General features: G+C 38.3%; 1 protein-coding gene across 1 annotated transcript; it reads right to left on the bottom strand.

The window, feature by feature from the left end:
- Positions 1 to 1286: 1286 nt before the first annotated feature.
- Positions 1287 to 14717, bottom strand: LOC307023924 (uncharacterized protein). Its single transcript, XM_079657615.1, has 17 exons — positions 14596 to 14717; positions 14070 to 14124; positions 12976 to 13008; positions 12727 to 12903; positions 12445 to 12596; positions 12247 to 12336; positions 11520 to 11586; positions 10885 to 11048; positions 7965 to 8067; positions 7853 to 7882; positions 7589 to 7765; positions 7047 to 7192; positions 6866 to 6955; positions 6248 to 6295; positions 6080 to 6143; positions 5833 to 5996; positions 1287 to 1932 (listed from the first exon to the last, which is right to left on the bottom strand). The coding sequence occupies exons 2-17, from the start codon at positions 14122 to 14124 to the stop codon at positions 1768 to 1770; spliced, it is 1725 nt and encodes a 574-aa protein (XP_079513741.1). The 5' UTR covers positions 14596 to 14717; the 3' UTR covers positions 1287 to 1767.
- Between the last annotated feature and the right edge of the window lie 553 nt (positions 14718 to 15270).

Below are 15270 nucleotides of genomic sequence, written 5' to 3'. Positions count from 1 at the left end.
ACTTCTGCTGAATATAATGTCTCACGCAACATATATATATATATATATATAAACTATTATCGCTTTGTGACCCAGGTGAAGAAATAATTTATATCTGTCCAAAGAAATGTACTTAAAAAGGTTTGGCTTACTTAAAATGGTGGAGTTATGTATCCTCAGTTGGTTGCACTTTTCAAATGTTTGCTGTTTTTGGTCTCCATCAACTCCTGCAGAATATAAATATATGGCTCATTGGCTGATAATTGCTTCACTATTCCCAGCTAACTTTGCTCTGGCTGCCATGCTGAGCAGGTATTGTACGTTGTTCAAAGAGATTATTTTAATCATAGTGCTGCTGGCCTCCAAAAACAACAACGCTATCAGAGTTGGGGGAGTGAACTAAAACTGGAAAGTGGTGAGTCAGAAAACGACAAGAGCTGAACTCTAAATGCACTGCACCTGATGTAAAAATCTATAAAATGGCCTATTGATTTCTGGTTTACTTTCCTTTGGTTTCATAGTTTCTTTTTGGTGATTATATCATGCTTATTATATGATGTATGTTTTCAAAAGATTATAGGTTGTATGATAAGACATATCAGCAAGGCGCTGACACACAAATACAGAAGTCTTTTCAAATGTGTTTACCTTCACTATAGTGTGAATCTGATTTCAGTTTGTTTAATGTTGGCTAACATGGCTTGTTTTATACATCGAGCAAACTTTAAGCGAACCACATATTTATTCAGCTAACAACCTGATGAGTGTGTAAAGCCAATATTTCCTATGTTCTCCTTAACATAGATTCCTAGTTATTTACTTTGTACCTATAGCAGCTTTACAGAGCACTCACTTGATTACTGTACTTAAGTACAATTCTGAGATAATTGTATTTTCTATTTCCATATCCTTCTGCTTTATACTTCTACACCATTACACTACAAAAGCAAATGTTATTATTTTTACTCCAATATAGCCAGCTAATAACTTTAAGATTCAAAGAATAAAATGTGATCAGCAAATCTTTTTTTGATCCCTTGAAATCAATTCACAAGGTGCTGTGCTCTTGATCAGCTTGCATTGATTAAAAGTCTTAACGTTTGACAAATATACTGTTTAAAATCTTCACTATCACCTAAAAATAATTACATTTACAAATCTATTGTATTTGCTAATGCACTGCTTAACAACACATTATGTGGGTAGCTTAATTCACATGAGATACTGTATTTACTCTTATCCTGTGTGACATAAATCCGCATAACAGTATGTGAAACAATTCAAGAAAGGATTTCACGCTCAAATAGTAGCATTGCTAATTGATTCCTTTTTATTGCTTGACATTAATTATTCTTAAATTAATAATACAGTTCATTCATAACTGATCAAAGCAACAAAACAAACTCACACTAATATAATATAATATTAATAATAATGATTTTTATATTTATGAATATTCTGTAAGGTTATATAAGTTGTTTAGGATAATCAAGAAAAGTCTTAGATTACTACCCAAGGCTGAATTATCATTGCGTTTAATAAATGATGTCATGTTTTGACAAAACATATGGTGATTATTAAATCAAGTACTACCCAGGTCATGTACTTATCTAGAGAGGCTTATTTTTTTGTATTCTTGATTAAAAGATGATATAATTGCACTGTATACAAATCACTGATTGAACACTATTTTAGGTGTTTGGCTAACAATTATTAAAAGGACAATCTGAAGGGACTGATAATCATTACCATATTTGGCTCTACAGAAGCTCCAATTAGTAAAACTGATCAGAAATGTAATCTAAAGTGAAAGGCGCAGAGACACGCGAGCAGCAGTGAGATGGAGACGGGGGCTCTGGCTACGGCTGCCGTGGTGTAGACGGTCCTGCCGTGAAGACTTTGCGCACTCCGAAACACGTTGTGATATCCTGTCTCAGTCGGAAACATCATCATCTGGTGAGGGAAAGGAAAGTGTTAGCTTTGGTTTAGCTACTGTAACGGCCCGTCCACACAGCAGCTTTGAAAACATCTTGAAAATCTTGGAGGTGGACGTGTCGGAAAGCTTGGGGATTTTTTGCGAGCAACGCGACCAACAACCAATCACATGAATCTCCCGCTCCGACATACAAAGCAATAGCAATGTTATAGCACTTGTTGGCTGCTTTTCATTCACTCTGTGGTCCAACTGATCCCAAACCATCTTAATTGGGTTCAGGTTGGGTGATTGAGGATGCCAGGTCCTCTGATGCAGCACTTAGTCAAATAGCCCTCACATAGCCTGGAGGTCTGAGGTCATTGTCTTGTTGAAAAACAAATGATTGTCCCAGTAGGCGCAAACTAGATGGGATGGCATGCTGCTGTAGAATGCTGTGGTAGCCATGCAAAGCTCCCCCACATCATCACACTTCCTCCTCCAGGCTTCACGGTGAGAACCACTCATGCAGAAACCATTCAAGGTTCAAGGCTTTTGTTGGTCATACGTACATAGCTACAGTGTAGTTATGACAATGAAAATCTTAGGTCACAGGAGGCTCCTCCAACATTGCAACACAATAAAACAGAACAAATAGTGTAAGTAAATTGATTACCCTCTCTGCGTCTCACAAATATATTTGGACTCATCAGACCAAAGTACAGATTTCCACTGTCTAATGTCCAATCCTTGTGTTTCTTGGATCAAAAAATTCTCTTCTTCTTGTTGTTCATCCTCAGTAGTGGCTTCTTTGCAGGAATTGGACCATAAAGGCCTGATTCACGCAGTCTCCTCTGAACAGTGGATGTTGAGATTATCTGCTATCTCTGATAATTGATGTGGGCTCTAATCTGAGGTGCTTTAATTTGAGGTTTCTGAGGCTGGTAACTCTTTTATCCTCTGCAGCAGAGATGTCTCTTGGTCTTCGTTTCCCGGGGCGGTCCTCATGAGAGCCAGTTTCATCATAGCGTTTGATGGTTTTTTGCGACTGCACTTGAGGATACATTCAAAGTTCTTGAAATTATCCGGATCGACTGACCTCAATTTGTTAACGTGATGATGGACGGTCGTTTCTCTTTACTGAGTTGAGTGCTTCTTGCCATAATATGGATAACAGTAGTCAAATAGGGCTATCCACTGTGCACTAACCTCTGCCTCTGTCCAACACAACTGATGGTCTGAGACACATAAAGAAGGCAAGTAATTCACAAATGGACTCTTGACAAGGCACACGTGTTAATTGAAAACTATTCCGGGTGTCGACCTCATGAAGCTGACTGAGAGAAGCCAAGAGTGTGCAAAGCTGTCATCAAGGCAAAAGGGGGCTACTTTGAAGAGTCTAAAAATAAAAATCCTATTCTGGATTGTTTAACACTTTTTTTGTTTACTAGATGATTCCATCTGTTATTTTATAGTTGTGATGTCTTCAGTATTAATCTACAAAGTAGAAACAACTTTAAATAAACAAAAACCATTGAATGAGAAGGTGTGTCCAAACTTTTGACTGGTACTGTACAAAGAATACTAATATGTTATTGTAATGTTGTAGCTTTGATTTCACACCATTGGATTTCAAATCAAACACTGACTGGCCTTTGAGTGATGGCATTCAGAACTGTTTGGGTAAAGAGTGTCAGAATCCCTCCCTGTTATGCATAACCTCACATGTTGAATATAAAAACACGAGGTCTTTGCAGGAGCGGAATTGAATGTTCTTATGCGACCTTGATCAAAATCTAAACACCAAACTGAACACCAAAAGTCTGCGACACAAACAGGAAATGAAGATAGCACAGATGAAGAAGATACCAAGTGACTCATTGACATCTGCAGCAAACGACTGCAAAGGATAAACAAATGTGAGGACTTCAAACGATAAGTGTGTGTCCTATTTCCTATTTTCAACAAATCCAACAATAAATTGATATTACAGTTTTTTTTGAGTATCTTAAAAGGGATTTGTTGACAATAAGAACATAGAGCACCTCAAGCCTTATTTTTGTGAGAAATAAATAACAAATAGTCAACTAAACCTAAACTACATCTGAGTTTTAAACTATTTAATCAGTGTTTGTTTAGTTTCCATTCATGTTACAATGTGCGTAACAGATGCGACAATTTGATTAGCTTTTTTGTCACATCAAAGAATCCTCACAAGAATGCATTTCCTTATTATCTACATCCCGAAAGAACATTAGTCATTATTTTCTTGTGACGTTGAGGAACCCCACTGACATTACAGAAACTATTTGAATCTCATTTTATACTTCTGCTAAATGTTAATGGTGTTAAAAAGCCTGTTGATACATAAAAACGGTCCATATATAAATCTTATGATTCATTTTTTGTTTTGGGGATAAGAATTATGGTTGAGTACTGTCTCATGGATTATTGCTATTATGTTTTTATGCAAAGTTATATTCCACCACATATTCCCAGCGGTGGGAGAAGTAGTCAGAACTTGTACTTAAGTAGAAGTAGAAGTACAAGAGTGTAGGCATACTCGGTTACAAGTAAAAGTCCAGCATTCAAAGGGTTACTCAACTAAAAGTGAAAAAGTATCAGCAGCAAAATATACTTAATGTACCAAAAGTAAAAGTAGTCATAATGCAGATTGGTCCATTTTAGAATATTATATATGATATGTTTTGATTATAGATATTGATGCAAGTGTTATCAAAGCTACACTGAACAAAAATATAAATGCAACACTTTTGTTTTTGCTCCCATTTTTCATGAGATGAACTCAAAGATCTAAAACATTTTCTACATACACAAAATAACCATTTCTCTCAAATATTGTTCACAAATCTGAAAAAATCTGTGATAGTGAGCACTTCTCCTTTGCCGAGATAATCCATCCCCCCTCACAGGTGTGGCATATCAAGATGCTGATTAGACAGCATGATTATTGCACAGGTGTGCCTTAGGCTGGCCACAATAAAAGGCCACTCTGAAACGTGCAGTTTTGCTTTATTGGGGGAGTCTGGGGGGGTCCGAAAACCAGTCAGGTTTAACCCTAACCCTAACATGTCACCCATCTCCTTCGCATAGAGTTGATCAGGTTGTTGATTGTGGCCTGTGGAATGTCGGTCCACTCCTCTTCAATGGCTGTGCGAAGTTGCTGGATATTGGCAGGAACTGGAACACGCTGTCGTATACGCCGATCCAGAGCATCCCAAACATGCTCAATGGGTGACATGTTAGGGTTAGGGTTAGGGTTTAACCCTAGGGTTTTCGGACCCCCCCAGACCCCCCCCAATAAAGCAAAACTGCACGTTTCAGAGTGGCCTTTTATTGTAGCCAGGCTAAGGCACACCTGTGCAATAATCATGCTGTCTAATCAGCATCTTGATATGCCACACCTGTGAGGTGGGATGGATTATCTCGGCAAAGGAGAAGTGCTCACTATCACAGATTTGTTCAGATTTGTGAACAATATTTGAGAGAAATGGTTATTTTGTGTATGTAGAAAATGTTTTAGATCTTTGAGTTCATCTCATGAAAAATGGGAGCAAAAACAAAAGTGTTGCATTTATATTTTTGTTCAGTGTAGTAAAGACGTAGCTAGTTTTAATCACTTTGTGCAGCCTAGCTTGTGAATTTACTCCAGTTGTAACTAAAGTCTGATTTAAGTGTTGGTTATATTTCACATCATTATTCCAAATATGCAGTAACTAAGAGTGCTAAATAAATGTAAAAGTACAAGATTTACCTCTGAATTGTAGTGTGGTAGAAGTACAAAGTAGCATAAAATGGAAAAACACTCAAGTAAAGTACCTCAAAATTGCACTTAAGTACAGTACTTGAGTGAATGTACTTAGTTACTTTACACCACTGCATATACCCTTTATATTCAGCTGATGTTGAGTAGCACGTACCAGGGTTTCGTCCACTTTGATGGACTCTTTAAACACGGTCCAGACCACAGCTTGGTTACATGAAGGCGTGGTCAAGGAGCCGTTGTAGCGATAGTATGACTCTCTGTTCACGCTGCCAAGCAAGTCGTCAATGGAGATCTCTTCGGTGACGTTAACTTCTGAACCTGCATTGAAAACCAAAGGGCCCAAGATGTAGTGCCACTTGTATTTTACGTAATGTATGCCAACAAAACAGGTGTGCACTCACTGATGTTTTTAATATCTGAAAGATAGCTGGTGAGTTTTTTCCAGGCGTCCATATCAGAGGAGGACTGTGTTTGCAGAGAAAAACATGGTGAATAAATAAGGAAAATGTCATCAGAAGTAGCTAATTGGACAACAATAGCACAATCTGCTGAAAGCTTCCATCTCTTACCGCGCCTTGTTCTGAACTGCTGCGGCTTTTTTCCTTTGCGCCTGTGGCCTGGAAACAAGCAGGTTAGTCTGTTGTGTAACTGGCTTTTCTCAATGTCAAATGTAGACACAAGAGAAAATAAAGCATTACTCCCAACGATAACATGAACTGGGAACCACAACACAAAGTAGATTTATTTTGCAGTTCAGATTGACACAAATAAGGGTTTGGTTTTGTATTTGTATAGGCAGGGTGTGGATCATGACATCTGTGAAGGTATACGCTTTAAATGCGAGCAGGTAGAGATGGTGACATTCTTGTATGAGATGCGGATATGTTTCAGTTAGTGAAATAACTTTTGATTGACAGCTCATTTAGCACAGCGTCCTTGCGCTCTCTTTTGTTTTCTAAAGGATTCTTATCCCGATCAAATATTTCTCACCCACATTTCCGTAGTGCATCACATTGTTGGAGGCTGTTTATAAATGGCGTCAGACCATAAAACTGTTTCTCTTTTGTATGAATAGTATGCATGACTTTGAGTATAGTTTTGTTAATTTTCCATTATGAAAATACTAGCAGATACAGAGTTTGTAAAGTATGGATTTGGACATAAGAAGTGTAATGCAATTAAGTTACCTCAATAAAGAACCCAAGCACAGCCAGACCATCAGTAGTTTGTAGTGCCTGTTCGAGAGTTAAATCCTTCCTCTTGTTGACTATGTGCATCTGGATAAAGACACAATTCATCAATAGAAAACAGGCAAAAGCTCAATCTATGAGAACACACTACAATGCAGTAACGTTTTAAAAGCCTGACCTCCATTGGGTATCTCTTTGAATCCACTGTGTGCTCAGAGCCTTCAGAGTCATGCGCACCCCAATGGAAGTGAAACTGAAGGGTGGAGAAGACGTGTCCCAAACCTCCACCTGAGACCTCCACCCCCTCCTTCAGTACGCACTTCACTGGGAGTCAAGTGAGAACACAGGTAGAAAGTGTTACATGTTTTCACAGACTTAAATGTGTTTTTCCTATTTAAATTAACCATTTTTGGAATTGTTTGTATTCTTGACACTATTTTGTCAACTAATGAAATTATTTCAAGACAGGCAAAGGGACTTGATTTGTTAGGTGTAGTGAAATGGTAAAAATAGCACCTTAAAGTTGCCCCATTATCCTCTTTATTTATAAAACCATTAACCAGTAATCTAAATGGTTGTATTTTTGATAAATGCTTGTATTAATGGTTGCAGCTATAACCCTCATGAGATAGAGGTAACTAAAGCTTTAGATACGTCCTTCTTTTGGGTCTAGATTCCATAGATGTCCACAGAAACAGCCAATAATAAGGATGAACAAACCTGTGTGGCCTGTGTTAATGATTTTCTCGATGACATGTTTGTCGTCAAACTTTTCAAAGTGGAATGCACCGAGTTTCTCCTCCTTCACAGCGCTGCTTTTCGTAATGTTGATAGGTGACTGGCTTTCCCCGGCGCAGTAGGCGTTGGGCAGGCGGCTCCACTCAGACTGCGTGTATTCTGAAATTCAAGGGGAACAAGTTCTGTAACATCATTATGAATGTAAAGCTGTCCACTCATCACATTTTTACATTTGCCCCTACATACCACAGTGATCATGATAGCACCATGGATGACCTGAAGAATAGAAGAACAGTCATGTTGAATATGTCAGTCTTAGATATTATGGGTCTTATATGTGTTTAATTTTACCACTCACTGGGTAAAGGAGTTGCAGGGGAAGCCAACACCTGTCGTCCATTAAGAGCTTGTGTAGGTCGATAAACATTTCTGAACCCTGCATTTTCGGGGAACTTCTGAATCTAACAACAGCACAAAAGAAACATAAATAAAGAGACTGCATGTAGGGTGAGCCAGCAGACCAGCCCCAAACCAATGATGGTTAGGTGAAACATCAATTATGTCATTCTCTTTACCTTCCAGCGAATTCAAAAGGCGTCGTAAGTAATTGCAAAGACAACCTGAGGGTGTAATCAAAGTTTAAACACTCCCTCGGATCTTATCATGACAGCCTTGTCTTTGTTGACACTGGTATTTGGCTGTTTCTTCTCACGCCATCTTGCACTAATCATGTGATTTTACTTGTTTGTTCCTTATTCAAATAAGATGGTTTAAAATGAAACTAATTTATATTCTGTCTTATCAAAACCTGGTGCCTTAATTACCCAATTCAGTTTCTCCACCAAAGGTTTTGGTCAGAAACTCGAGGCTAAAGTGCCCGAGCCTGCTCGCCTCAAGCAGAGATGACGAGCAGATTATGTAAGATCATATCCTTTTAAATCTACACCCCAAAATTGTGTCATTGTTAAACATGGTTTCAACCCTGGATGCCACATCAAGTCATTTCCCCTGAGGTGATTTACGAGGCGTTGCAAGTGCTCTGCCCTGGAGCCACAAACCGTTTCATCCATTCCAATCCAATCCACTTTATTTATATAGCACATATTAAACACAGAGGGTTTACCAAAGTGCTTCACAGCAAACATAACATTATAAGTTTATCCAATGTAAAAGTACTGTCGATTTTGACGCCCAGATTTGTGACCATGGGTTTTGCATACGGTTGCAGGGAACTGAGGTCAATGGAAGGGACATCACCATTTGGTCCAAATACAATGACCTCCATTTTGCTCTCATTTATGTTTAAAAGGTTTAGCGCCATCCAGGCCTTTATGACATTAAGACAGTCAACCAGGGGCATCAGGGTGGTGGTTGCGAAGTCGATAGGGACTTGACTTGGCAACTGGAAGGTCACCAGTTCAAGTGCCGGCAAGACCAAGTGCTACCGAGGTGTCCCTGAGCAAGGCACCGTTCCCTACACTGCTCCCCGGGCGCCGTTCAAAATGGCAGCACACTGCTCCTAACACTAGGATGGGTCAAATGCAGAGAAACAATTTCCCCACGGGGATTAATAAAGTATATAAAAAAATCCAAAATCAGAGAGCTGGTGTGTTTTTTTAGGGGTAGGTATATTTGGGAGTCGTCCGCATAAAGGTGGTAGGAAACGCCATGTTTTCTAAAAATTAGTCCACGGGGGAGAAGGTATAAAGAGAATAAAATGGGCCCCAAAATAGATATTATCATAACTATTTATTAGGTAGTTCTCCCTATCACCTGTAAACAGAAGATTATACATTATACATAATGCTGCATCCACAAAAGAACATAGATAAATGATGATTAAAGTAATTCAACGTTATATCTATAGAGCGTTTCAAAACCTGATTTATAATATACGTAAAAGGATGGAAATGTTTTGCACTTGAAGGCTATTTAGTTCCACTTCATAAATATACATGTTGTTACATTTTAGACTACACCTTTAAATTATAAGGCAGTAAACAGTGTTAAAATGAATACTTTTATGAAGGATATAAATCTGATTTGTTGTTAAAAAGAATGGTTGCACTTCACGCGATCTTTGAGATTATTTTTGCCAAACATCATGTCCCCAAAACAGACTGGTATGCGTGAAACTTGGGTCAAAGAGTCACGCACCTGACGTGCCACCTGACAATGTGACATGCGCACCTGTTTATCTGCAGAGGGCCTGTCAGGTAGATATATTGAAAAGAAAGATTGTGTGTCATTCTGAACATGTGACTCAACAATCTGTTTTTCTGTCACGCAGTCTGCACAGCTATTTACTCAGAGTTAGACCAAACTGATTATCTCACATGATTATCAAAACAGGACTCTCACGTTTACCTGTATGTCCCGGCACCATGCAGTCTGGTGACATTTCCCCGCATATATGGGTGGCCAATGATGTAACAGGTTGCATGTGACTCCACTTGCAATAGGTCACTTTTTTTAAATTAAATGTTGTTCGTATCCAGAACACAGAAATGAAACCCTTCCCATTCAGGATTTCTTACACTACTCAGAAGACAGCTGACGTTTTAGGGTAGAAACTGTGAGGCAGCAAGGAACCTGCTGACATCTTCCACACCCACTTTTGACATTGTATTACTTCTGTTTATCGCTCTCCTCAGTTGGCACTTTCGAGCTAACTCTTAATGGGCCTTTCAGATTTAGGCTGTAATAGACATTCATGTACAACAATTTTCTTCCAGGATACAGTTCATGTCTCCCCGCACTATTTATTTATACTGTGCTGTCTACAAGATATTGTCCACACTTAATGTGCTATATAAATTAAATACACGGTTGGTCTTTTTTGACAAACATCAGTTAAATGTCAGATGGAGACACAAGGAAAACCCACAAAGGATTACATGCTTTTTCTCTCCAACTGATTTGCAGGTTCACCTATTTGACACAGCACCATCTTTGTAAAGTGTCCATTCAGTGCATCATCAAACACAGGCTGTTTTAAAGGGCACCTTAGAAGGCACTTTATCATGTTTGATCTACAATAGGGGTATCCCAGATAACCCCTTTGCTGAGTTATTTTCTAACTACGGGTGCACCAAGAAGGGTATTTGAGCCTAAAGCTACAGTAGCCATTTTCGTCCACTTGGTGGCAGTATAAAAAAGTTATGAACGCGGCAATGACAACATTGTTTGGCTTCTGTAACACTGGAAGTACATAATAGGCCCTTACGTCCCTCTCTCTGCTGACAGGGGCATGTGTTGACTAAACATGGCCAACTCACCAGAGTTTTGTGGATGAGGATTGGCTCATGAAAGACTGTCCACACGACCGCTTCGCTGCAGTTTGGGGTGGTCAGCGAGCCCATGTACCGGTAGAACTTTGTGAGGTCCACATCTTTAATCAGGTCATCGATAGAGATGTTAGGTTTCTTATCACACTTGGGGTCTGGGGAAAGATGTTAGAAACAAAAAAGGCTGTCATGTGGATTGAAATGCTCCAACAGCGTCCTTGGTGTGGTGCCATAAAATGATATTTATAATTTTTTAAAAAAAAGGCATTATCTGACGATGGAACAACAAAGAGGAATGGTTTTAAAAACAACTCTAACTTGACCTTACAATTGTAAAGTACAGTTCAAGGACAACACCAACCAGTTCAAGTGCAACACTAAAGCATGATTATTTATTTTTGTATCAGTACAATACCAAAGACGACATTAAAGATAGTTGTGAAACTTTCATTTGCAGGATTTGTTCCTTAAAATATTTCAAGCAGGGTTGACAATTATTTGAATGGTTGTTTAAAAAAAGCACAAACCTTGAAATGTCACCTGTCTATGCCAAGGTTTATACATTCAGACCATGCCAGGGATGTAGAGAAACCACAATATTCTCAACAAAAGGGAAGAACATTTACCCATGACATTTTTCAGGCAGGATACGAGGTTACTCCATGTTGGCGACACATCTCCATCTTCTGTTGCCTTTAGGTGGAGGACATTTATTACACATGAAATGTTAGCTCTTTTTGTAGTCTAGTTATCTGGCCTATAGGGGTTGTCAGTGTTAGAGTTGATGCATGAATTGAACATTAAAAAAGGTCAAAGTTCCCATAGCACAACCCATTCACTGCCTAAAAGAAGTTGAGTATAACCGAAGAATGAACAAGACCATTTTAGGCGACCAAAGCACTGTAATACATTTTCAATGGTGAAAGATCTCTGACGAAAACACGGAAAAAAACTTAAACCGGAAAATGTGGAAGCGTCCTGGTATTTCCAAGGTAGCCCTAACGTGAAGTGTAATCTTAATCAGTTAACATTTTAGGGTAATTTTGGTATTTTCTCGTAGACTTTTATACAATCTGACAACAATCTGAGTTGCTCTCTGCTGGCCATTGGAAAGAATGCAGGTTTAACGCACTTCAAATGTGGCTTCACTAGTTTAGACCATAGACTGTGTATATATATATATATATATACCTTGGTTTAGACCAAGAGGTTTTCTGCTTTGTGCAATTGGGATTGAGCAACCTGAAATCCTGCAATAAAAGTTTATCATTTTTGTGGCGTTTTTAAAGCATAATGTGATTTCAACAGTTAGGAAATATACCACTTTACGATAACTTAACGTGTAGGACATACCTTTATGAAAAACGACATCGCTGCAATTCCCTCTGATTCCTCCGTGGCCTGCTGAATAGTTAGACCTTTCTTAATACTGACTATGTGCATCTGCAAAAGATTAGAAGGGTGTGAAGTCAAAAGAAAAGTCACAAAGTGCGCGCAGTTTAAAAAACAAGAAGATGCATGTTTTCTATGGTGAATGCCGAACAATACTACCTCCATTGGATATCTTTGTCCGTCAATCTTGTGCTCTGAACCTGGGTGATGTTCTGTGTCGCCCCAGTGAAAGTGAAGCTGAATTGTTGAATATGTATCATTTAGTCCACCTCCGCTCACCTCAACTTTACCATCGTGCAATTTCAATTTCACTAAAGATAAAGGATGTGTTAATGCATATACTGAAGTTACGCACATTTTAAAGATCATGTAAAAATTCCAGACCTCTGTCCCAAACAATGAGTGTAGTATAGAAAAGCCCTTCAGTCTCAGTTTGTGTACCTGTGTGTCCGTTGTTTGTTATGGACTTGATGACATGCTTAGAAGAGAAGTTGACAAAGTTAAAGTTAAGCAGGTGGGGGTCCGCATGAACATGGTTGGTGTCTATATCTATCGGAGACTGCCTTTTTCCTCCACAGGAAGCCCCTTGGAGGTATTCCCATGTGGATGGGGTGTCATCTGAAAGTTAGAGGCGGTCTTAATATCACAAACTAATAGTAAATCAATAGGAGAGACATTTTTCATACTTACCGCAGTTGGTATAGCACCAATCGCTTCCAGTAGCTGAAACAGAAATAATATGTGCTGCGAAAACTGTAGAAGCGAGCTGACAGAAAAGGCTTTGTAAGCATTTTCTAATCAAACATTGCTGAGTTATATTGTAACTTGGACCTGAACACAGTGGTGGCTTTAAACTATGCAATTACACATTATTTTTGGACTATTATTATTGCTTTAAATTACATTGAGGATATGAGGTCGATCCCCCACTCAAAATATGATCACATGGATAAGATATTGACTACATTTGTCGCTTTTTATATAGTAACCTTTGTCCATTACTTTCTATTTGGGTAGTAGATTGGTCTAATGTAGAGACTTTTAATTCATTATTTACATTTAATATAGTTTGTTCTTTGGATAGTCGAATATTTTTGTATTTTCTAATTCAATTGTCGGCTGGGCTAAGCCTCCGATCTTAGTAGATCCAAGCAACGCCCCTTGTATAATTTAATATATATATATTTAATGCACAGCCCTCTTCTTCTCTGGATGTATGCTTGCCCTTTCAAATCAATCAAAATCAATAAATAAATTTAAAGAGCAGGTTCAGAAAACGTTTAAACAATTATTACGTAATTATATTTAATCATCATAATAATAATAATTCCTAACACCAGACCTTCATGCATCCTTTTATGCAATTTTATGCTTATTTACACTTAACGCTTCAGAGGGTAAATGTATATTTTACAGTTACTATACATTTTAAGTCCAACAAGAAAAAAAGGGTAACAATTATTTTTTAAATAAAATTAAATGGAGATTCCGGATCCACTTTTTCCCAACAAATCTAGGCCAAGGCACCTTGTGTAGGTCATGCAGTATGTATGATAGACAGCTTAAGATAATACTCTTTATTCACAATCTTGGATGCATGTAAGATTGCTCTACATATGTCTCCAAATCTCTGCTTAGAATTAAAAAAAAGGTCCTTGACATCTAAATTATATTGCGTCCTGCACTGTAATCCTCATTAAAGATGATACCACATGAAGTACAAATGGACAAAGCTCTTAAACAGAAATATTTACATTTAGTAGAAATGTAAGCTTTTTACTCACCACATTTGACCAAAGCCTCCAAACTCAGGCACAGCAGAAGGGCGGACAAATGCATCTTCAGGAGGAAAGGTAACTGGTTATCAACCACAAGGTCTGCATGGGTTTCATAGCCATTTCACAATGTCTATGAACTGCATGAAGTAAACACGTTTTGAGACAAAACTACGTCTGTACTAACCTCAGTGATGTCTAGCTATGATGAAGCCCTACTGTATGCTAAATGTATCAAAATATATTTTGCAGCAGCTAGACATTGAAACATCAACATACGTCATACAACATACATTACTGAAAACATGTTGAATGTGTTGAAGCAAGTCCTACTCAAAGAGTCTCGTGAAATCCAATTTAAATGAACTAAGACATGGTATAAACTCAAGTCTTCCCACTGCATCCCAAAGGCAGGCATCAGGAGGTTTGTGATGCCAACTGGAAACATCATCTTATCATATAATGTGGAATCAAAGAATAAATCCTGAATTCATGCTGAAAATGTAATCGTTTAAAATTTGACAAATCCTCTAACCTTGCTGTCCAAGCCTGAAGTCCCCAAGGATTAAATCAGATAGTTAGATTGAGGTGTCACAATAAAAACGTATGTCCTTCTCCAAACAAGCTCTTCATTGAGGGGAAGATGAGAGCGTCCTATAGAGTTGTAGACAATGCAATGGGAGGGGGGACAGACTGCGTAACACTAAACCAGTATAGGGGAGACGTATAATGAGTACAGGTTTGTTTTAAGGACACTGCACTCAAAATACAGGTGTATCATGAGGTGGTTGTACTCAGCAAGGTAAAACCTGAATGACCCTGCTCCTGTACCAAAGCACCTCAATGGTAATAACAGAAAGTTGACGCTAATTCAACGTTAACCTAGGAAACAAAACAAAGCCCTAGTTTAATTCAAAGCATAACTTTTAATCAGTAAATTCATTATCATAACCTTGGACCCTGTAATGCAGCATGAACTTCAAATAATCCATTTGATTCCTGTTAAAGGAACTGTTTTGATTTCTAATCCCTTACATCGAGGCAGCAAGCAACAATAAAACATTAACGTACAGAAGCCAGATAAAGGATACACATGCCATTTTACTAAACAAAGGACACAGCTGACTTTAAGCTTTTAATTCTTATGTTGTCCTGAAAACTGACACCGTAAGAAGTCAAATAAACCCTCTGTATATCTTGGATTAAGACA

Source organism: Notothenia rossii (assembly GCF_949606895.1).
Source record: "Notothenia rossii genome assembly, chromosome: 11".
Taxonomy (NCBI): domain Eukaryota; kingdom Metazoa; phylum Chordata; class Actinopteri; order Perciformes; family Nototheniidae; genus Notothenia; species Notothenia rossii.
This window is presented reverse-complemented; position numbering and strand designations above follow the sequence as displayed.

Bases quoted from the DNA above. Each gene is read 5' to 3' on its own strand.
- LOC307023924 (XM_079657615.1), bottom strand. From the start codon at position 14,124: ATGCATTTGTCCGCCCTTCTGCTGTGCCTGAGTTTGGAGGCTTTGGTC. The intron at 11,587-12,246 runs GTATGTCCTACA...CTCCACCTAAAG, and splicing joins CGATGTCGTTTTTCATAAAG to GCAACAGAAGATGGAGATGT. The intron at 8,068-10,884 runs GTGAGTTGGCCA...TGCTGTTGTTAG, and splicing joins TCCTCATCCACAAAACTCTG to ATTCAGAAGTTCCCCGAAAA.